Source organism: Trachurus japonicus, chromosome 9 (genome assembly GCF_045865225.1).
Source record: "Trachurus japonicus isolate A0001 chromosome 9, Traja_1.0".
Taxonomy (NCBI): Eukaryota; Metazoa; Chordata; class Actinopteri; order Carangiformes; family Carangidae; genus Trachurus; species Trachurus japonicus.
This window is the reverse complement of record NC_140915.1, coordinates 21,627,533-21,650,154: the sequence shown is the minus strand read 5'-3', so window position 1 is coordinate 21,650,154 and position 22,622 is coordinate 21,627,533. Positions and strand designations below refer to the sequence as shown.

The following is a 22,622-nucleotide window of genomic DNA, read 5'->3' as shown; positions in this document are numbered from 1 at the left end:
TTGTATAACCTAGCCAGGCCCCTTAGATAAGCTGATCAGAATATTTTAGTTGTTCCTCCAACCGGACTGAACACTTAGATCGTTTTATTTATTTATAGATTCATTTGTATTGTACCTTTGTACTTTTTACTGTCTTTGTGGGCACAGTGCTGCTAACTGTGGCCTTTTGATTGTGGGTCATGTGACCTCAGAGGGAGGGGGGTTGACATGGGGGTTTTCTTCCTCTTTTATTCTTTTTTTGTAATGTTTTAAAGCACTTTGCTAGCTTTTGCTTGAAAAGTGCTATATAAATAAGATTATTATTATTATTACAAATATCCATTAAAACTGATTCAGACTTTACCAACCATACAACATAATGTCAAAAGTAAATGAATTGCATGAATTATAACTGTATTGTCTATCTCCCACTTGTGTGTCAGATACTGTAACTCAAGGTTGCTAACTGGCATTGTGCTAGATAAACATTTTTATTTTGGTATGTACAACATATACACAAGGACAATGGTTTGGGTCTTTTACACAGTTCATTCAATATCATTAAAAACAATTTACATATAAAAGACAACTGACAACTATTATTTTCCAATGGTGCAGCCTCCAAATGTTTCCAGTTAAAATGCAAGTTTATTAGCTTGTTAAAAAAATATGATAGTTACACAACAGTTATTAAGATGTTACTCAAATGTATATCAAAACCTTGTGATCTCAGCATTACTCAGCATTGGGTGAGTATCTTCCACACCTGAAGCCTGTCAAGTGGGGGTCACATTTTACAGTGTAAGTGAAGTACAGAACTCCTCTGCTGAGCTGACAGCTTAGAGAGTGATTTCCTCGCTCAGGAAACACAAAGCATATCCCAGCTCTGTCATTGTAGAGCACATCCCTGTCCCAGACTTCAAACCTCAGCTCCTGCCCCAGTTCTACTGAACCAAAGTCATAAGTGGCGTTCCACGTCGGGTCATTGTTGTCCAATACTGTCTCAGTCTCCTCATACACGCCGTTGTAGAAGATTTTCACAAAGGCATCTGTTTTTGTGAAGGTGTCTGCCCTCAGACCTGCTGCTCTGTGGATCTCCAGTCTGAGTGATCCTCTGCCAGCCCTTAAAGGACAGCAGTTATGGTCCAGGTTGGGAGTTGGGGAACAGTTCTTGAAAGCAGCCTGATCTGGCTGCAGCTGGTTGTCTTTAATATACTCCGTTACTATACTTCTCAGATTAGCACTTATCTGTGAGTCCTCTACCAAATGATGCAGCGGGAAGATGGCATAAGACACCACGTCAGGATTGTCGTGAAGGCTGTTCATCCAGCTGTGATATGCTTCAGATGGGTCCTGCTGGTAGAGGATGTCAGGGAAGTACCGCTCCCCTCCGATAACTTCAATCTTATGTGTCATGAAGCCTTGGTAGAAGCCCATGCTCATGTTGCCCTTCAGGACGTTGTCACACTTGTTGGAGAAGGATACATTTCCAGGAACAAAACCTAGAGCTATACGGAGTTCAACATTCAGACAGTTTTTGATCTCGGCCTCAGAGAAACCCTTGAGTGTGGCCAGGCAGGTCCTGAAGGCAGTGATTCGCCTCACTTTACCACCAAGTTGGACCTAGGGAATCACAAACAAATGATTAGATAAAGCTAGAAAACTTTCCACTAACATGATTAATCATCAAACTCTGTGTTGTCGTCATCAGAATTATTTTGGCACAATATCAAAAAGACAGTCTGTGTCTTAACAGGCAGTATCCTGCGCATTTCTCTGACCTGGTGTATGTAGTGTGTTCCATAGGTGTCTATCAGCCGTCTATACAGGGCTCTGCTCTGGCTTGTGTTCATACTCTGTGGGAGTCTGTTCAGATGCTTTTTGAACTCTGTACTCAGCTGGGGATGATCAGCCAGTCTGTAGCTGAAAAAACAAAAGGCATGTGGAGTCTGACCAGGACACCATGAGAATATCATAATAATAATCTCGTCACAAACACAATAAACCATGAGGTCTCACCTCAGGCCATTAACTATGCTGAATATGTGTTTATTTAGTGTACCATAACTTTCCCCTTACCTGTAGTAGGTGCAACTGATTTCATGGATAGCAAAAGTGGCTTTGTCCACACTGTGCTGTGACCGAGCAAACTTTGCCAAGTCTGAGCGGCTTCCTCCCAGCACTGCCTTGCCAATATTATCAAGGCTCAAACCCAGATCCCAGTTGTTGTTAACCAGGGAGTTGGAGCTCCGCAGCAGAGAGTCCACAGAATGGTGGAGGGCGCTAGAAAGCTGCTTATTGCAGCGGCTGAAGGGACGCCAGTCAAGCACTGCTGCTGGGAGCTTTTGAACCTGAGGTGGATAAAAATGTCAGGATGTAAATGAGGATGCAGGTGCAGGAGAAAAACAGTTAAAGGAAGAGGAACAAACAGCAGACGGTGCTTTGTTTTGGAATGAAGGGAGTTTAGACTGAGGGGAGATGCCGTGAAAAGCAAGAGAAGTTTTACGACTTTCACCTGTCCTCCTTGGAAGCGGTTTGGACACAGTGTGCAGGTGTGGTTGTCAGCCAAATGAGCTTTGACATTGATGACATATGCCCCTGTTCGACGCATCCGTACAACATCAAAACCTTCTCCTGCCAGGTTGTGGCCAGGAACAAAAGGAGCTTTCTCACACTCCGACCCAGATCCAGTTCGACAGCCCTGGACTATGCAAACCTCCAACATAAGTGGCGCAGACAGTATAATCAAAATGATGTCGCTCCGTCGATATCCTCCTGCTCCCATGGTTACCTAAATGTAACAGAGCACACCAAGGTTGGAAAAGGTAGTCATTTAAGTCTGGACTTTAATGGTGGCTTTGTAATGGTTTGCTATTGAGGACACCCTGTAACATGGAAATGTCTCATGAATCCCTGTAAAGGTATTTTCCAAAGTTGCTATATTTGCCTTTAAATTCTAATATATTTCCACAGGTTTGCCAGTGCACAGCAATATAATAGGAGATGAACTGTCAGACAGTAAATACAGATGAGCTTCTAATCCTCTCTGCTTTTTAAACTAGAGTAATCCTACCACAGATGTTGTATTAACATTAGAAACGTGCACAGCAGTAGCATGCACTAAAAACAGCACATTATCAAAGGACAAGGCATCCTTACCTTGGACTGTGCTTGTTTTATTTTCCTTCAGTTTGTATCCTTGTCTTCTTTAAGGAGTTGTTAGGCTGTAGCTTTCTTCCCTTGCTTAAACACTTCTCTTAATATTATTATTATTATCATTAGTATTTCCTCTTCATTCCCAACCACCAATGGCACAGCTCACTGGAAACGATACTGCAAACTGGCTGAAGTCTTGATCCTGCTGGTATTAAAATCGCAGCAGAAAGCTTTTGCTTCACTGGCAGGCTGTGCTGAAAATCCAATGGGGCGCTCCCTTTTGTCTGTCCTCCGCCTCGTGAAACAGACCAAGGAGGGAGTAGCCCTGCTTCAGGGCTGTGTGTCTATTTCTCTATTCCTCTTCCTCTCTCTCTCCCCTAAGGCCATACCAATTTCCTCAGCATGAGTGGGTTTGTTTTCATGCTCAAGATCCAGCCTTATGAATCCCTCACAGCTGCGGATGTGTGTTTATGTGTGTGTGTGTGTCTGCACTTGCACGTGCATGTGTGGGGGAGGGAGATTTTTGTAGTCACGAGAGGGAAAATGCACATTGGTCTGAGTGCTCTTTACGGGAAATGGACGTGTGTATGTGTATGGATGTGCATGCGAGTGTACAGTTCATGTGTGTGGGGCTGCTGTTGTTACTGTGTGTGGTTGTGGTTTTGTCTATATAGTCTCTGAGCCAGCCTGTCTGTGTACTGATAACCTTACCAAAACCATGAGGTCAGCTTTGCCATTGTCTATTTATGGATGTGAGTGGAATGTGAGTGGTTTTCTCTGTGAGGTCAGGGAAGATAAAAGTGTCTCTCTGGGCAAGAGGGCTCATTCAGCATGAGAAGGGAGAAAAGGTTTGTTTTTCAACCCAGATTTGCTGGTATATTTAGAGAACCGATGTGAGATTTGGTGCCACGTTTACAGACCTGGCTACGCATGTCAGTCTAGTGTGTCGTCAGTTGGCACTGTGTGTATGTATTAACGTTGACTCTACACATTTAAAATTCTTCTAAAATCTTATATATCTTTATACGTGCCAATAACTTTGTGAAGGTGGCCACTTACAGTACCATAGTATTTTTCCAGAGAATTTTGGAAGTTTCTTAAAGACCGGGTAAACCAAGAATAAATATGTGTTTTAAGTTTATAATACCACAAGAAAATATATTATTAACCACTCTGTCAAATTTGGAGGACTAAAAAAGTCGTGAAGTATATAAAATTCTGCATCAAAGTTGTCAATAAATGAGCAGTTTTCTCTGGTTCCGGACGGTGGGGGCGTGTCGCGATATGGTCCTGCTGCAGGCAAAGAGACCACGCCCCATGGCAGGAGAGCTGGACCTCACTGACCGTCTCTGATACACAACCTAAACGTGACCTCAAACACACTGCACCACACACCCCAGTCCTCAGCACTGACACAGCTGATAAACCTAAAGGAAATATTTCTTACCTTCACTCTTGGTGTCTAAAACAGTCCCAGCAGCAGCAGCAGTCATCCAGCTGCAACAGGTTATAATCACCATGCTGCTCTGTTTACATCTCGTTACCGGTCAGCATGTTTCATCCATTTGCATTGTGTGAAAAAAATAAATAAAGTTTTTAGCTAACGTTAGCTTAGCTTTAGCTTCAAGTCTCCTGACAGGAGAAGCAGTAGCAGAGACAGTGAATCATCTCTGGACCTGGTACCGAGTCCAGACCCGGTCCAGACCGCCCGGCGCCGTGACACCGCGTCCGAGCTGAGCAGCAGCCGTGTCCCGGTGGGAGGAGACCGGGGAAACAACACGGTGGAGCCGGGAGGCTACGGCTGCTACCGCGGCTAAAAACTTTTTTTTCTTTCACACAATGCAAACGGAGGAAACGGGCAGACCGCGAGTAACGATCAAAACGGGAATAATATCGATCGGTGGATTAATAAACTGTTGGTGCTGGATGACTGATGCTGCCTGTTTTAGACACCAGAGTGAAGGTAAGAAATGGTTTGATCAGCTGTGTGTCCGCTCGGACGTGTGGTGGACTGAGACCACGGCGGAGTTTTGTTTTTTTCTTTTAAACGGTGTTTTCTGTCCGTGATTGTACAGTATGGCTGGTCTCCCCCCCTGTGTCTGGTTGTTTGGGGGGAGAGGAGGCTGTTTGGTCGGACAGTGTGTTAATGAGGGAGACTCAAGTCAAAAGACGGTGTTGTAGCTGCTGCTGCTGCTGTGTGTGTGTGTGTGTGTGTGTGTGTGTGTGTGTGTGTGTAACGTTGTGAGGGGTGTGTGACCGGGGGAGTCAGCCGCTCTCCCCACGGTGACTGCTGTTTATCACGGTGTGAATACGTTAACGTTAGCACTGGAAACTCGTTATATGAAGGAACAAGACAGTAGTGGTCTCCCCTGTGTGTGAACATGAGCTACGTTTAGTTAGCTGGCTGTTACACGTGTTTCTGCTAGACTAAAGAGCAAGTGGGACGGAAAACCTCTGAAGTCAGTTGGCTGAATGTATTTATATGTAGAGCAGAGCAGGGGGCGTGTTTATGTAAGTATGACCGCTTTACGTAAAGCGGTCATCGATTTAAGCCCGCCCATTCTAAACCTGCACACAGAACAGTCTCTGAGGCCTAGCTCCTCAAGGAAATGATGAATGGGAAAAATATTTTTTACATGTTTTGAGGGACACATTTAAGGCCTAATTAATATGATAAGAAGAAAAATACTGAATTTGGTTTACCCGGTCTTTAAGTTTTTACATGACCAGTGACATACCAAATATAAGTACAATATAAAACAAATTAAGACACAGCTCCTATAAATGGTTTAAAATGAATTTAATTCACACTTCAGCATCCTGCAGAAGAGTTTGATTAACATACATTTCAAAGATACTGTACAAACATTAGTCAAACTTCTAATGCTTATTTTATTCATACAAAAAATTTCAAAAATATTCCTAAATGTCTCCTGGTACATTAAAACTAAGTAATGAAAAGCATTCAAATTCTGCAACTGGTATACAAATGTTTGATTACTTAATTGTATTGCACATCTTGGCCTCTTGAGGGCAGTATTGTTTCATTATGGCTCTGTATGGCTATAAGAAAGCACTTCTGCTTTCTTTTTTTCAGTTTGTAATTGATTGGTATGGTATGATGAATGATTTCAAAGGCAGATTGCTCTAACGTAAGGTGTCTTTAATCTTATTCAGAGTATGACATTTTCAAAGAGATACTGAAAAAACACAAAATCAGACAATAGCCAAATGCCAACATTATCCCACCATGTAAAATATCTAGTTCTATATCTATTTGAATGTGAACATTTTTCACTTAGGTATGAATGATTTCTGAGGTGAAAATCAACAGAAAAGGAAAAACAAAATCAGTCACCCTAAACGCCATGCTTTTAAGGCTTTTCTCAAGCCTCATCTTGCAACACCTCCCTCTCTCCTTCATCAGGCCCCACCCCTCCATGTATTTCCTCATAGCCTCTAGTCATCCTAATAGTCCAGGCAAAATAGCGTTTTACGACAGACTAATTGTCACAGAAGGTTTTTCACCATACATCATTTCTATGAGGTGTCTAGAACAACATACTAAAAGTCCTAAGAAATCCTAGTTGGGGAAATATGTTTAATTCGCATCATTATTTACTGTATAAAGTCTATGGTGCTGACAACAATACACCCCAATGGGGTTATTTTTTCCCTTTACTCCTATCACAATGGAACTTTACACAATGAAAGTATCCATGAAATGTAACATTTTTTGTATTACAAGTTTCTTTGAAAATGAATTTGAATATGCAAATGAGCCTTACACTAATCAAATATGCCCAAAATACACAGTGGTTAGCACTGTTGCTTCACAGCAAGAAGGTCCTGGGTTCGAATCCCGGGCCGCCCAGGGCCTTTCTGTGTGGAGTTTGCATGTTCTCCCCGTGTCTGCGTGGGTTTCCTCCGGGTGCTCCGGTTTCCCCCACCACTAAAAACATGTCGGCTAGGTTAATCCTCCAGTCAGCGCCCCTGACCAAAGGCACTGGCTCATAATCTGGAGTTGGTCCCCGGGCGCTGCACCGTGGCTGCCCACTGCTCCTCAGGGATGGGTTAAATGCAGAGAAAGAATTTCACTGTACTAGCTGTATATGTGACTAATAAAGTACCTTTAAAAAAAAAAAAAAAAGAAAAAAAGAATAGGCTTCTTTTTTTCCTTTACTCCTACCACAATGAAACTTTACACAATGAAAATAGACATTAAAAGTAACTTTTTTTGTATGACAAGTTTCTTGGAAAATGAATTTGAATATGCAAATGAGCAATGCACTAATGGAATATGCCCCAAATACACCCGAATAGGCTTATTTTCTTCCTTTACTCCTACCACAATCACACTTCACACAATAAAAGTATACATGAAAAGTAACATTTCTGTATTTCAAGTTTCTTGGAAAATTAATTTTAAATATGTAAATGAGCTCAACACTAATTGACTTATGGTCAAGAAGCCATAAAGCCACAAGCAGCAACAGGGGCCAAATAACTAACACATTCATGTCCATTCAATAAGTTAACCTATGCATTGAGTGCTGTCACTTGCCACACTTGACTTATGCATACACACATGTCACTTGCCACACTTAAAAGACCTATATTGACCTTAAGAATTAATTGCAGTCTTGTCTCCAGTTGCTTTCTAAATTCTTTTTTTTTATTATTAGCGAACAAGCCTTACCTAACGACTTTCCTCCCAGTTTGCAGAGAACATCAGATGAAAGTCAGAATTCATCAAAGTCATTTCAACGACTGTGTGTGATGTTATATTAAATATGCTGAACTATGTTCAACAACGTATGAGTGGGACTAAGAACTAAGTTATTCTGCCCCTGTTTTTGCTGCTTGCGACTTTATGGCTTCTTGACCATAAGTCAATTAGTGTTGAGCTCATTTACATATTTAAAATTAATTTTCCAAGAAACTTGAAATACAGAAATGTTACTTTTTATGTATACTTTTATTGTGTGAGTAAGTTTTATAAATTTGATTGTGGTAGGAGTAAAGGAAGAAAATAAGCCTATTCGGGTGTATTTTGGGCATATTACATTAGTGTATTGCTCATTTGCATATTCAAATTCATTTTCCAAGAAACTTGTAATACAAAAATTTTTACTTTTAATGTCTACTTTCATTGTGGAAAGTTTCATTGTGGTAGGAGTAAAGGAAAAAAAGAAGCCTATTCGGGTGTATTTTGGGCATATTTGATTAGTCTAAGGCTCATTTGCATATTCAAATTCATTTTCAAAGAAACTTGTAATACAAAAAATGCTACATTTCATGGATACTTTCATCATGTAAAGTTTCATTGTGATAGAAGTAAAGGAAAAAAATAGCCCCATTGGGGTGTATTGTTGTCGACACCATAGACTTTATACAGTAAATAATGATGCAAATTAAACATATTTCCCCAACTAGGATTTCTTAGGACTTTTAGTATGTTGTTCTAGACACCTCATAGAAATGATGTATGGTGAAAAACCTTCTGTGACAATTAGTTCTATTTTGGGGTCCAAAATGAGCTAAATTGCCTGGACTATAATCCCAGACAGCCTTCTCCGTCTCTTCACCAGGACTACGGTCCCGATTATCACCAACAGCATAATGCCCATCACCCCAAAGGCTACTCCTGCTTTTTCTCCACTAGACATCTGGCTCAATTCTGGGTGAAGCCTGCGTGTAATTTCCTTGATTTCTTCTGGTTTGGCAAGTTTCCACATCTTGGTGTTTCCCACTCTGACCCAGCTCATTTCTCCCTCAGTCATCACCATTACAGTATTGGTGGCTTGCATGGAGACAAGTGGAGCCTTAGTGAAAGGAGGCAGGTGGACTGGCAGCAGCTGCCCACCTGTGAACAGTCCTGATTGGACACAGTAAAGAATTTCACAGCCATCACTCACTGCAGCAAGGTGTTGACTGAACTTAGGAGGGCAGCGACGTTGGCCCCCTGCCAGGGGGTTGCTTGATTGACAGCTGAAAAGGCCTCCAAATGGAACTGCATATCTTGTGTCAGATTCATAGTCGTTACTCACACAGATAACTTGACCATCTGAGAGTAACTTGACTGGAATGAAGTTTTGTGGGCAGCTTTTGGCTTTAGTGATGGGGTTCAAGAGAGTGGGGCTGTATATGCCACCAAAGAGAAACCCTGTGTTGTCCGGAGCGTTTTCATTCGCTGAGCACCAATAGGTGTTGATTCGAGCAGAGCGAACTTGGTATATGTTCTGACAATCGGATCTGTAACAGGTGTCTAACCAAAGAAATCCACAAGCATAGGATTGCTCATAACAGTGTCGTGTATTGTAACCCTGCTGTCTCACTTCTGACCTCAGTAAAGTTGGGGAGTAAGGTGAACGACAAGAGAAGGCACCCGTACTTGGGTTTTTCTGGGCCAGGGCATCACAAAGTGGACCTACATCTTGGCTGAGTGTCACACACTCTTGGTAGACACCACCAAAACTGAGGTTCGTTGCAGGGCCCTCACAGGAACCATCATCAACATTGGCCTGGAAGTTATAGTTCTTGGAGCTGATGTCGACACAGCCGGGGCGGGTGTTGACCTTGTAGTATCGCCCTATGGCTTGACTCACTCTAACAGCCACCCTGTCAACTGTAGGCTGTGGCAGATCAGGGATAGTGTTTGTGTTTATGAAGTAGTGGAGGGGAAATCCAGAGCGATCAATAGCAACCAGGTTGTTTGTGGTACTTTCCTGCCACTTCTGCAGAGTGATTCCAGGATAGAAAGGTATGCCTCCATGGCTTTGAGTGAGAGAGTATTTGATGTTGGACTGATATCCGTGAAGTGATGAGCTCTGTTGGCTATTTTGACTGCTTATGTCAAACTTGAGTTTGTCAAAAAAGATGAGGCCAGCCTGAGCTGTGACAGAAGAACTTTGTGATGTGCTGTCAGGTACATATGCAGAGTTTATGTAGTCTTCCTGCACCAAAGAAGCTCCAGCATCAACACTGGTGATGACATGAGTTCCGTAGTCCAACACCATCTTCTCTGAGAGATAGTCTGCGTTCCTTGTCTGGTTGTTTTCGATTGCATCAGCTATCTCTTTGGCTTGTTGGGCAAAGCGTGTGTCCAGAGTAAAGTCTGGATAAGCCTTGACTGTGTAGATGAAATTACGTACCTTTGAAAGAAAGAAGTAGAAGTAGAAGACCATTGAATGTAATTAGTTATGTTGTTTGTTAACATCTTATTTGCCTGTGACTGTCATAGCTCTCTGATGTCTGCAGAGAAAAAATTGCCTTCTAACTAAAACAGATGCATCAATAGATTTTTTTAATCTACACTACCTCTTTTAAATAGACTAATAGAATAATAAAAATGTCAGGGAACATACAGTAGGTCATCCAAATTTCTATACAATCCAAAGTTAAAGAGGCCTAAACAAAGAAATGGATTGCACCAACAAGGTTTAACTTTAAAACCAGATTAAATCATGGTTTAAGTTTAAATTCTGTTGCACTAAACTTTAAACCTAGTTCAAAATTAAGACAGATTAGATTTAAACCTCCCTTTAAACCTCAGTTTAATTTTTACTCTAAATTAGGTTTAATTTTAATCCTGTTTCACCAGAACTTTGAACTCCAGTTTAAACTGTGATCTAGGGTTAATTTTAAACTGACAGTGGAGGAGGTTTAATTTTTTCAATGGCTGCATTTTTGAGGTGGAGTGAGCATAATTAATTGAGAGACAGGCTGTCTCTCAATTTTCTCTCTTTTGCTTTGTTTTGTTGCGCACAGAGACGTTTCTGGGCGGAGAGAGACGGTGTTTTCTCTGACAAAGCTCAGGTGAAGCTACTGCAGCAGAGTAGAAGGCTCAGGGCTGCTAGCTGCACTAGCTGTCTCTGATGCTAACGAGTGCTAGCAGCTAGCACGTCTCTCTCTCTCTCTTAGCAGCAGCAGTCAGGAGGACAAAAGAAAGAAATACAGTCTGAGTGAAGCGCCGGAGCTGCAGACCGATTCCTGACCGTCACTGACAACTAAAGCCTCGACTGGCAACAAGTATGAGGACCGTTGTGGGGAGCTAGCTCGATGCTAAATCCGGCTGGTGGTAGTGGTTAGCATCCACCGCTAACCCCGTCTTCCCAGCTCGGCTCTCCTGCTTAAAAAAAAACAAACATGTGACACCAGAGGCTCCTGGTGTTGGTGACAGGGGGTATCGGCCCAGACTGTTTAGTTTCCTCTGCGGTCTTGACTGCTGCTGTCAGGGGCAGGATTCTAGTCTACACAGTTGAGCTGCCCAGCTTGAATGGTTTGTTTACAAACTGCAACGAACAAAACTTCATTTTGCATATTTAATTAGTTTCCTTCACACTTCCCTACTGATTTAAATCAGTTTAAACTCAGTTTAAATATTTAAACTGAGTTTTACTAAACTGAGATTAATTTTAAGTGGTGCAACGGAGCTCTGCTTAATTTTAAACATGGATTAACTCATTTTAAACTGAGTTTTACTAATCTCTGATTAAAGCTAATCTTAGATTAAATTAAACCTTGTTGGTGCAATCCAGCCTAAAACTGTTTTAGTTCTTTAATAAGTATCAACCAAGATAACCAAAGCAATAGAAAATGGTACCTCCACTCTGGCTGTAGTCGAAGAGTCTTTGACCTGATGGGTTTTCATCCTCTTGCTCTCAGTAGAATATTTGCCATTCAGCACAGAGAAGAAGGATATGTCCATGTTAATGCTGTGAGCTGTGGAGCTTTTCTGCTCCAGCCAGGAATCTATTATCTCCGAGTTGGTCTCCACACCCGTCTCTTTGTGGGGAATGACAAAGACTTCGTCTGGAATAAGGTAGAGCCCATCCTCAGTGGTCTGGCACTGAGAGTAAGTCAGATTCATGACTCGACCCAAATCTATGTTCCGAAGGTTGTCCCAGCCTCCACCTGGCAGCACCTCCAGTGCTGTGATGGAGAGGTTGGTGGAGGCACGACATTGTCTGAGCCAGTTAGTTGGCCGACGAATTGGGACAGGAGAGCAAATGTGAAGGAGAGCGAGAATCAGGAGGGTCACTGCTCTCTTCATGCTGACTGTCTGAAATAAATGCTAAAATGGTTGAACACAGTATATCAGCTAACCCAAGTTCCTCTTTTTTTTCTCATGCAGTTTATCATTAATCAGTAGTTTATCAGTAATCTTCACGCCTGGATTACTGTCTTTTTTTTTACTGTCTACTCTCTTTTTACCTGCTTAAACTCCTCCTCAGTCTCTCAGCTACAACTCATCCAGAACTCAGCAGCCAGATTACTGACAAAATCCAGAAGGTCCTGCCATATCACCCCGATTTTAGCAGAACTTCACTGGTTGCCTGTTACTTTTAGAATTAATTTTAAAATTTTATTACTCACATATAAAGCCACTCATGGCCTGGCACCTGAATACATTACTGAACTTTTAACCCCCTATATCCCAACCAGGCCTCTTAGATCAGCTGATCAGAATCTTTTAGTTGTTCCTCAAACCAAACTGAAAACAAAGGGTGACGGGGCGTTTTCAGCTCTGGCTCCCCGGCTTTGGAACAGCCTTCCTTTTAGTGTTAGATCAGCTGACTCCACTGCAGTTTTTAAACAACGTCTTAAAACCCACTTTTATAGGTTGGCATACTCTTAACTGTTTCCTGTTCTTGTTTAATTATTCTAAAATTTTATCTGTACTGCAAGCGCATTTTACTTACTTATTTATAAAATCGTATTTGTACCTTTGTGAATCTGTGCTTTTACTGTTTTGGTGGGTGCGCTGCTGTTGACTATGGGCTATTTTTGATTGATTGTGGGTCATGTGACCTCATTTTTAATTGATTGATTGTGGGTCATATGACGTCAGAGGGAGGGGGGTTTGCATGGGTTTTTCTTTTTTTCTGTTTTCGTTCTTTTTCTGTGATGTTTTATCTGTAAAGCACTTTGTGCATTTGCTTGAAAAGTGCTATATAAATAAAATTATTATCATATGACACAAAAATCTGGTTGATGTGGTCATGCTTTCATTTGAAAATTGGCATTTTTGCATTTCCCAAATATGCTATTCAGTAACCGTAAAAAAAAAAAAATCATACATTTTTCTCAAAGTTATTTCTAACATTTTCCTCTTTCACTGAAAAATAAACAGTATGATAAAACCATGGCAATATCATAACACATTTGGCAGTAGGTATTTTGACTAGCCATATACTGTGATTTATATCCTGCAATTTCAGGCATTCATGTTATCTTATTCAAATAATTGAAAGATGCTTTTTCTCCATCAGTGAATGCAATGTAGTGTAATGATTAATCTGCTACAACACACTGACCCAAAATAAACATTGGGACAGACATTTTAAATTCTCTACAGGTGGAATCAGCTTTCAGCACACAATGCTGAAATGAACTGAGGGATATGAAAAGAGTAATATACACAAGTTAGGAGGACCTGTCTAAACATACAACACTGGGGGAGTTTGGTTATTTTCAAGGAATTTAATCTCTGTGTTTAACAAAAGAGAGGGTAGGTGAGAAATGTATTCTGAACCCAACAGACCAGAGTTTAAAGGAACTAGGTACACTACATAGATGCAGATGCTTTGTCAAATGTTTGCTTGAAAAAAAAACAAAAGCAAAACAGAGACTTCCTCTTGTTAAAAGGAACAGAAACCAGATATGACACAAAGATATATTGACTGGAGATTGCTGTGTTTGCATGATTTGTGTCACATGAGTTCATGTGGGAATACCCTGAGAGACGAAACCTAAGCTTGAACGTCTGTTAGACTACCAATATATATGTAACAAGAACCTGTGGCACTGCAATGAATTAAATATAGTTTTATAGTCATTTATTTTTGGTTATATAAAGCAACAGATCAATCATTCCAATTCAGATTATCTCATGTTATCTTTGACAATGTGTTTCTTATTGGCACAAATGTCTGACAAACAGGAACACTAACATAATCACAGGTGACAGTGATCAATAACACACAATAAAACTTTTCACATCCAAGCTTGTCTGCATCATAAAGGAGAGCATGAGTGGACAAAATGATTCTTCGATGTACCTCTTTCAAATTACTGAACAGGTGGTGTAAAATGAATATATTGATAAAAAAAAATACCAATCCAAAAATTACTCAGATGCAAGTGATTGGGTCATTAAAACCTGCAATACATTTACTGCTCTTTATATTTGCTGTATTTGTCAGTTAATGCCTGTTACTTTTGTTTTACTACATACTCCTTGACTTTTTACTTTAAGTTTTTTCAAATGATTTTAGTTTATTTTTTAAAGTTACGGAAACCCTAACTGTAAATTGAGGAAAAAACGTACCTAGTATATTATTTGACAGGTACTATTAATTAGCCAGTGATTTAAACATATATGAGCAATTTCAGTTCTCCTTGTGACTTCTGTATATTACAATTCTGCTTACATGTCAAGTTTATTTTTAGCAGAACATCATTTTACAAAAAAGACAAAAAGGTGAACCATGGAAAACCTCTTCAACCAACAGTCTCTCATTACCCGTAGTTTCCTCTCCAGTGCTGATTCAATGGCAGGCTGTGCTGAAAGTCCACCTGGACACTCTCTTTTGTCTGCCCTCCACCTCATGAAACAGACCATGGAGGGAGTATGTGTATGTCGCTCCATTCCTCTTCCTCTCTACTTCTCACTCCCCCAAGGTCCTGTCAGCATGACTGGGTCTGTTTTCATGCTCAAGACCCAGCTTCATGAATCGTCACAGCTGAGAGTGTGCGTGCACATGTAGGGGAGGGAGATTTTTTTTATAATCATTAGAGACAAGATGAGAAGCATTAGCGCTTTTTACAGTAAATGTATGTGTGTATGTATTCGGCAACATAGTCTCTGAGACAGTCTGTCTTTACAGATAACCTTACCAAAACTTTAAGGTCAGCTTTGCCATTGTCTATGGGTGTGGGTGGAATGCTAGTTGCCTTGGTGAGGTCTGGGCAGGAGGTTTCATTCAGCATGAGAAGGTTTGTTTAGAGAACCAATGTGTGCCATGTTTACAGACTTACACATGTCTGTCTAGTGTGTGCTCACTTCACGACTGTGTGTATAAAATTAACACTGCACTTAATAGATGATAGTTTAAAAATGATATCAAATCTTAAACAGACTTTATCCAGACCAGTTTTTTGTGCAGTTGACCACTTACCAAGGTATTTTTTCTTGAGAATTTTGGATTTTTCTAAACTTTTCATGCTCTGTGACATACCAGACATAAAACCAATATGAAAATTAAAACACTGATTCAATAGTTTTCAATTACTTTAATATTTAAGCATACTACAGAAGAGAATTTAAACCATATTTGGTAACGCTTTATATTAAGGTCCTTGTAATAAGCATTAGTTAATAGGTAATAAGGCCCTTATAAGTGATTACAAGATGCTTATTAACATTATTATGCATTTATAAGACTATATATGCATTAATAGACTCATTATAATATAGTTAATAGCAGACTATAAGAGATTTATAATAACTTATAATAAACTTAGTTAACTGTTTGTTGATGCTTATGAACATTAATAAAATCCTTATGAGTATCTTATAATTGTTCATAATAACATTACAAACACATATATTGACTCAACTAGCCCAATCATTATGTCTTTATTAATCTTAAGGTCTGTGTAATAAGCGTTAGTTAATAGGTAATAAGGCTCTTATAAGTGCTAACAAGTATTAATAGTCTCATTATAATATAGTTAATAGCAGACTATAAGAGATTTATAATAACTTATAAGAAACTTGTTAACTGTTGATGCTTAAGAACATTAATAAAATCTTCATGAGTATCAATCTAACCCAACCATGATGTCTTTGTCATGCCTTTATTAATCTTTTTTTTGTTTGATACTTTATTGCTCATCTACGTATTATAAGTTTACTTGTTTACAGTAAACTGTGCTTTTTGCAGGTACTGGATCTAAAGCGAGAACAATGTCTTATTAAGGCTGATAAATCTTTTATTATGCATTTGATTTTGGTTTTCAGAAAGGTGCGTCGGAGGAGAAGAGCAGACTTGTAGAGTTTCTTCTCACTTGAAACATTTTACCCTTTCGCTTTTATTTTGAAGGCAAACAGCAAAACCGGAAGTTCCGGTTTAAGCTAGCAGCTGATAGCTTAACACATGCCCATGTGTAAAATGGAGGTAGTTGCCCAACATTTTTGCCCCCGAGTAGAATTCAAACCCATTCTGGGCCTCGAAAAGAAGCAGCTGACAAGAGGAAGCGTTGTGAGACGGAGGATGACTCTTCTGGTAAGTTTAACTGCTGCTAACTAGTTAGTACAAACTCAAACATGCATAGCTAACGTTAGCCGAAGCTAGTGTAGACCTAGCCGCCTCAAGACTGTTGCTGCCCTACGGAAGCGCTTCTCTGTGTATCAGTGAGAACGTTTTTATATTAAAATGTAGTTTATTTTGTCTCCAGCTAGGCTTATATACATACAATGTACATTGTCGAAATATATAACTTCTCTCTTTCGTTGTGCACCGTCTGATATGTTCTTGACACTTTTCTGTACATGATAGCCTACTTACTGCTGTGTACATTCAGCACAGTCATTTGAGTTTGAGTTTAATGAAATGTGCTACATTAAGACTCTATTTAAAATGCTTGAAAATTAAACTGTAAAGTGTTATTGCAGGATATATCGAGACTTTTATTTTTTATGTTTTTACATTAAAAAAAATGTCATTATGAAAACTCAGATGTAAATTTCCTCTATCCTCATTCTCTCCCGACCCCTCCTCAGACTCCTCAAGCTCCTCAACCTCAGATGATGGCAAGAAGAAGAGGAAGAGGGAATTGCTTTTGATGCAAACAAGAGTGCAAAAGAGCAGCTGCTTAAATGTTCAATGGAATTAAAAATTAAAAAAGATAAAAGTGTACTTTTTTTTCAAAGACCTGTTTTAGGTTATTTTTATACATTTTAAGTATAAAAATCATGTTGCACTTTGCAAAATTGCACTTTTTTGAGTTAAATTATTTGTATAATATGCCTAAATGTTTTAAAGGTGCTTTCTACCTGTTTTAGGTGATTTAGATTTTTATACATTTTCAGTAAAATGTCTCTTTACTTGACAGCAATGAATAAAACAATGTTGGGCTTCACTGTTGAAACATTTGTATTACTATGCAATCTTTTCTTTACATTTCATCAACCTTGACCACATGTATTGTTCATTACAGATGTGGAAGTTGTGAAAATCATTGTTAACCATTAATGAATGCATTACAAAAGATTTATTAGACTTAATAAGGCATTGTTCTCGCTTTAGATCCAGTACCTGCAAAAAGCATAGTTAACTGTTAACAAGTGCATAGTTAACTGATAATAAGGGCATAATAATGCACAATAAAAATATTTATCAGCCTTAATAAGACATTGTTCTCGCTTTAGATCCAGTACCTGCAAAAAGCATAGTTAACTGTTAACAAGTGCATAGTTAATTTATAATAGATGAGCAATAAAGTATATATTAATGTTAATAAATCAAACAAAAAAGATTAATAAAGGCATGAAAAAGACATCATGGTTGGGCTACACTCAATGTGTTTGTAATGTTATTATGAACAATTATAAGATACTCATGAAGATTTTATTAATGTTCTTAAGCATCAACAAACAGTTAACAAGTTTCTTATAAGTTATTATAAATCTCTTATAGTCTGCTATTAACTATATTATAATGAGACTATTAATACTTGTAAGCACTTATAAGAGCCTTATTACCTATTAACTAACGCTTATTACACATACCTTAGGATTAATAAAGGCATAACAAAGACATAATGATTGGGCTAGTTGAGTCAATATATGTGTTTGTAATGTTATTATGAACAATTATAAGATACTCATAAGGATCTTATTAATGTTCATAAGCATCAACAAACAGTTAACTAAGTTTATTATAAGTTATTATAAATCAATTATAGTCTGCTATTAACTATATTATTATGAGTCTATTAATACATATATAGTCTTATAAATGCATAATAATGTTAATAAGCATCTTGTAATCACTTATAAGAGCCTTATTACCTATTAACTAATGCTTATTACAAGGACCTTAAAGCAGATATCAGTGGAATGTTTTTGTTAATATAAGTCCTAAATAGTCCTATTTTCCGTCAGCAATCACTTACATGAAGTATTTCAGCCTAAACACGAGTCTCTCCGTCACTCTGCTCTGCTGTAACCCGAGGAGAAAATTTTCCTTGTGGGATACAAGTGTTATCCAATGAGGGGAGAGAACGGCATGAAGGGCTGTGTGTGCAGCCAAGGGATGCGCGTGAATGTGGTGACGTAGCACGAGGACCAATTGATGCCTGACAAGGGCGGGGGCTGCTAACTCATGGTGCGTTCAAGGAAACTCGTACTTTGTGTTTTTCCTTCCTGTGAAGTCATACCAGTTCGATCCGGTACGAGTTCACGGGTCGGAAGTTACGAGTGGCCGTTATAGGGAACTTTCACAGACAACAGGACGGTAAAAACACGAGCTACGGGTTACCTGGAACGCTACCAAGTCGTAGTTGTGACTTGAAGCTGTAACTTACGGTTTCAAAAGCCTGCCTTGAACACAGCATTAGCCGAAACGGCCGTGCCGATGATATCTGCTTTAATATAAAGCGTTACCCAATATTTTACAAAAAGGAATCTTCCTTCCTATTGCTGCTTCTTTTCTTTTTTTTAATAACTTTTATTTATCAAATGCCCGACAGTCATGGCTGTAATGGTAAATTTGAATATTCCTTTGTTTTAATCACTTGTGACGTCCCTACCCCCTGCTTTCCCTCCAAGGTATCAGAACTCCTTTATTTGTTAGCCATTTGTGTATTCTAATGTCTAGACCTTGTAATTGCATTTCCAAGTTTCAGAGACACCCAACCTCTCATTTCCTCATGATATACTCAAACCCTTTTGTATTTTAAAGTGCATTGATTAGACCTCTTAATCACACTCCAGGATGTCGGTGCCAATACCTGTGAAAAGATATCCTGAGTAGGGGGCTGACCCCTGCAGCAGACAAAGGGGTGTGGAATATACCTGAGGGGGTGTTCCTCAAGTATAAATGTTTAGGTCTCTCCATTGTCGTGGTCTTTTCATTAACATCACCCACTTGGGTCGAACTGACCTTTCCTTGCAAGGAAATAAAATCATGTCCGCCGGCAAGTCCTTATTTCATTTTTCACCAGCAACAGCAACAGAAAATTTCCACGACATGGCCTACACAAGTACATACAAAGCAGTATTATTTCTTTTCTTTTTTTTGAATATGAAACATTTCAGTCCCTGTAGATGTGAAAATGGTTTCTGAGGTGAAAATTAACAGAAACAAAATCAGTCACACACTACATGCAATGCTTTTAAGGTAAGATTTTCTCAAGCCTCATCTTGCAACACCTCCCTCTCTCCTTTGTCATGCTCATCCTCTCCATGTATTTCCTTGTAGTCCTGTTTAGCATTCCTTATCCCAGACAGCCTTCTCCGTCTCTTCACCAGGACTACGGTCCCGATTATCACCAACAGCATAATGCCCATCACCCCAAAGGCTACTCCTGCTTTTTCTCCACTTGACATCTGGCTCAATTCTGGGTGAAGCATGCGTGTAATTTCCTTGATTTCTTCTGGTTTGGCAAGTTTCCACATCTTGGTGTCTCCCACTCTGACCCAGCTCATTTCTCCCTCAGTCATCACCATTACAGTATTGGTGGCTTGCATGGAGACAAGTGGAGCCTTAGTGAAAGGAGGCAGGTGGACTGGCAGCAGCTGCCCACCTGTGAACAGTCCTGACTGGACACAGTAAAGAATTTCACAGCCATCACTCACTGCAGCAAGGTGCTGACTGAACTTAGGAGGGCAGCGACGTTGGCCCCCTGCAAGAGGGTTGCTTGATTGACAGCTGAAAAGGCCTCCAAATGGAACTGCATATCTTGTGCCAGATTCATAGTCGTTACTCACACAGATAACTTGACCATCTGAGAGAAACTTGACTGGAATGAAGTTTTGTGGGCAGCTTTTGGCTTTAGTGATGGGGTTCAAGAGAGTGGGGCTGTATATGCCTCCAAAGAGAAACCCTGTGTTTTCCAGAGCATTTTCATTCGCTGAGCACCAATAGGTGTTGATTCGAGCAGAGCGAACTTGGTATACGTCCTGACAATCGGATCTATGACAGGTCTTTAACCAAAGAAATCCACAAGCATAGGATTGCTCATAACAGTGTCGTGTATTGTAACCCTGCTGTCTCACTTCTGACCTCAGTAAAGTTGGGGAGTAAGGTGAACGACAAGAGAAGGCACCCGTACTTGGGTTTTTCTGGGCCAGGGCATCACAAAGTGGACCTACATCTTGGCTGAGTGGCACACACTCTTGGTAGACACCACCAAAACTGAGGTTCGTAGCAGGGCCCTCACAGGAACCATCATCAACATTGGCCTGGAAGTTAAAGTTCTTGGAGCTGATGGCAACACAGCCGGGGCGGGTGTTGACCTTGTAGTATCGCCCTATGGCTTGACTCACTCTAACAGCCACCTTGTCAACTGTAGGCTGTGGCAGATCAGGGATAGTGTTTGTGTTTATAAAGTAGTGGAGGGGAAATCCAGAGCGATCAATAGCAACCAGGTTGTTTGTGGTACTTTCCTGCCACTTCTGCAGAGTGATTCCAGGATAGAAAGGTATGCCTCCATGGCTTTGAGTGAGAGAGTATTTGATGTTGGACTGATATCCTTGAAGTGATGAGCTCTGTTGGCTATTTTGACTGCTTATGTCAAACTTGAGTTTGTCAAAAAAGTTGAGGCCAGCCTGAGCTGTGACAGAAGAACTTTGTGATGTGCTGTCAGTTACATATGCAGAGTTGAGGTAGTCTTCCTGCACCAAAGAAGCTCCAGCATCAACACTGGTGATGACATGAGTTCCGTAGTCCAACACCATCTTCTCTGAGAGATAGTCTGCGTTCCTTGTCTGGTTGTTTTCGATTGCATCAGCTATCTCTTTGGCTTGTTGGGCAAAGCGTGTGTCCAGAGTAAAGTCTGGATAAGCCTTGACTGTGTAGATGAAATTACGGACCTTTGAAAGAAAGAAGGATAACATTGAAAATAATTTATGTTATGTTGTTTTTTAACATCTTATTTGCTTGTGACTGTCGTCTGCAGAGAAAAAATAGCGTTCTGATTTCAAGTGTTTCAATCTACACCACCTCTTTTAAATAGACTAAGTGAGTAAAACATTTCAAGCACTCAACACAGTATGTCATCCAAATTGATATAAAATCCAAAGTTAAAGAGGCCTAACCAAAGCAATAGAAAATGGTACCTCCACTCTGGCTGTAGTCGAAGAGTCTTTGACCTGATGGGTTTTCATCCTCTTGCTCTCAGTAGAATATTTGCCATTCAGCACAGAGAAGAAGGATATGTCCGTGTTAATGCTGTGAGCTGTGGAGCTTTTCTGCTCCAGCCAGGAATCTATTATCTCCGAGTTGGTCTCCACACCCGTCTCTTTGTGGGGAATGACAAAGACCTCATCTGGGATGAGGTAGAGCCCGTCCTCAGTGGTCTGGCACTGGAAGTAGCTGAGGTTAATAACGCGACCCATATCTTTGTTCCGGAGGTTGTCCCAGCCTCCACCTGGCAGCACCTCCAGTGCTGTGATGGAGAGGTTGATGGAGGCACGACATAGTCTGAGCCAGTTGGCTGGGCTTCTAATCGGGACAGGAGAGCAAATGTGAAGGACAGCAAGAATCAGGAGGGTGACTGCTGTCTTCATGCTGACTGTCTGGAATGAATGCTCAGGTCGATGAATACTGTATCTTATCCAAGCCGAATTCCTATTTTTTAAAAATATATATTTGTACAGGTGTGGGCAGGGCTATATCTTTTTTCTTAAGTATATTTTTTGGCTTTTTGCCTTTATTTGATAGCACACAGTAGAGATAGACAGGAAAGGGGGAGTCAGCGAGAGGGGGAATGACATGCAGGAAAGGGCTGCCCGATGCGGGATTCAAACCGGGGCCGCCTGCGGTGAGGACTGTAGCCTCTACATGGGTCGGCCGCTTTACCCACTGCGCCACGCACCGCCCCGGCAGGGCTATATCTTATCTCTAAGCTTCAAAAGGTCTCTCCTAGACTTTATTTGCATCAGAAAATGAGAGTGGAAGAATTTGGGTATTTTAAAATTAAATTAGACCTTAAATTTAATCTGAAACCAGAGTTTAAATGAGCCAGGTATGTTACATAGACCCAGAGATGCTTTGTCTCAGGAACAAAAGGGCAGGTATGTCAACAAAATAATCTGACTGGAGGCAAGGCAGTATTTGCACAGTGCATGTCACATGAAAACACATCTGGGGGTTACACTGAGGCTTCCTTTAATGCCAAATAACTTTGTTTTTACTACATTTACTACATTTTTTTGTTTTTGTTTTTCTGTTTTTACAGTTATAAATTGACTGATT

At 40.2% G+C, this 22,622-nt stretch overlaps 3 protein-coding genes across 4 annotated transcripts; all 3 read right to left on the bottom strand.

The window, feature by feature from the left end:
* Positions 1 to 456: 456 nt before the first annotated feature.
* On the bottom strand, positions 457 to 3,494 carry prf1.5 (perforin 1.5). Its single transcript, XM_085786548.1, has 5 exons — positions 3,139 to 3,494; positions 2,495 to 2,770; positions 2,059 to 2,330; positions 1,761 to 1,902; positions 457 to 1,602 (listed from the first exon to the last, which is right to left on the bottom strand). Exons 2-5 carry the CDS (start codon positions 2,762 to 2,764, stop codon positions 715 to 717), a joined length of 1,572 nt encoding a protein of 523 aa, XP_085642674.1. The 5' UTR covers positions 2,765 to 2,770; positions 3,139 to 3,494; the 3' UTR covers positions 457 to 714.
* Positions 3,495 to 5,918: 2,424 nt separating this feature from the next.
* LOC146981396 (macrophage-expressed gene 1 protein-like) lies at positions 5,919 to 12,206 on the bottom strand. Of its 2 annotated transcripts, none has more exons than XM_085786546.1 (3): positions 11,741 to 12,206; positions 8,691 to 10,289; positions 5,919 to 6,603 (listed from the first exon to the last, which is right to left on the bottom strand). In XM_085786546.1, the coding sequence occupies exons 1-3, from the start codon at positions 12,188 to 12,190 to the stop codon at positions 6,595 to 6,597; spliced, it is 2,058 nt and encodes a 685-aa protein (XP_085642672.1). In that variant the 5' UTR covers positions 12,191 to 12,206; the 3' UTR covers positions 5,919 to 6,594. The 2 variants fall into 2 exon arrangements, with proteins under 2 accessions (XP_085642672.1, XP_085642673.1); XM_085786547.1 differs by having other exon boundaries at positions 6,288 to 6,612; positions 8,701 to 10,289; positions 11,741 to 12,199.
* A 7,335-nt stretch (positions 12,207 to 19,541) lies between these two features.
* LOC146981395 (macrophage-expressed gene 1 protein-like) lies at positions 19,542 to 21,937 on the bottom strand. The gene is made up of 2 exons (XM_085786545.1): positions 21,485 to 21,937; positions 19,542 to 21,238 (listed from the first exon to the last, which is right to left on the bottom strand). Exons 1-2 carry the CDS (start codon positions 21,932 to 21,934, stop codon positions 19,556 to 19,558), a joined length of 2,133 nt encoding a protein of 710 aa, XP_085642671.1. The 5' UTR covers positions 21,935 to 21,937; the 3' UTR covers positions 19,542 to 19,555.
* Positions 21,938 to 22,622: the final 685 nt, after the last annotated feature.

Excerpts from the sequence above, each read along its gene's own strand:
- LOC146981396 (XM_085786547.1), bottom strand. The coding sequence starts at position 12,190 with ATGAAGAGAGCAGTGACCCTCCTGATTCTCGCTCTCCTTCACATTTGC. Across the intron at positions 10,290-11,740 it reads CGACTACAGCCAGAGTGGAG|GTACGTAATTTCATCTACAC; the intron begins GTACCATTTTCT and ends TTTCTTTCAAAG. Across the intron at positions 6,613-8,700 it reads AAGAGACGGAGAAGGCTGTC|GACTATTAGGATGACTAGAG; the intron begins TGGGATTATAGT and ends CTATTTTGCCTG.
- LOC146981395 (XM_085786545.1), bottom strand. The coding sequence starts at position 21,934 with ATGAAGACAGCAGTCACCCTCCTGATTCTTGCTGTCCTTCACATTTGC. Across the intron at positions 21,239-21,484 it reads CGACTACAGCCAGAGTGGAG|GTCCGTAATTTCATCTACAC; the intron begins GTACCATTTTCT and ends TTTCTTTCAAAG.
- prf1.5 (XM_085786548.1), bottom strand. The coding sequence starts at position 2,764 with ATGGGAGCAGGAGGATATCGACGGAGCGACATCATTTTGATTATACTG. Across the intron at positions 2,331-2,494 it reads ACCGCTTCCAAGGAGGACAG|GTTCAAAAGCTCCCAGCAGC; the intron begins GTGAAAGTCGTA and ends TATCCACCTCAG. Across the intron at positions 1,903-2,058 it reads ATCAGTTGCACCTACTACAG|CTACAGACTGGCTGATCATC; the intron begins GTAAGGGGAAAG and ends TTGTTTTTTCAG.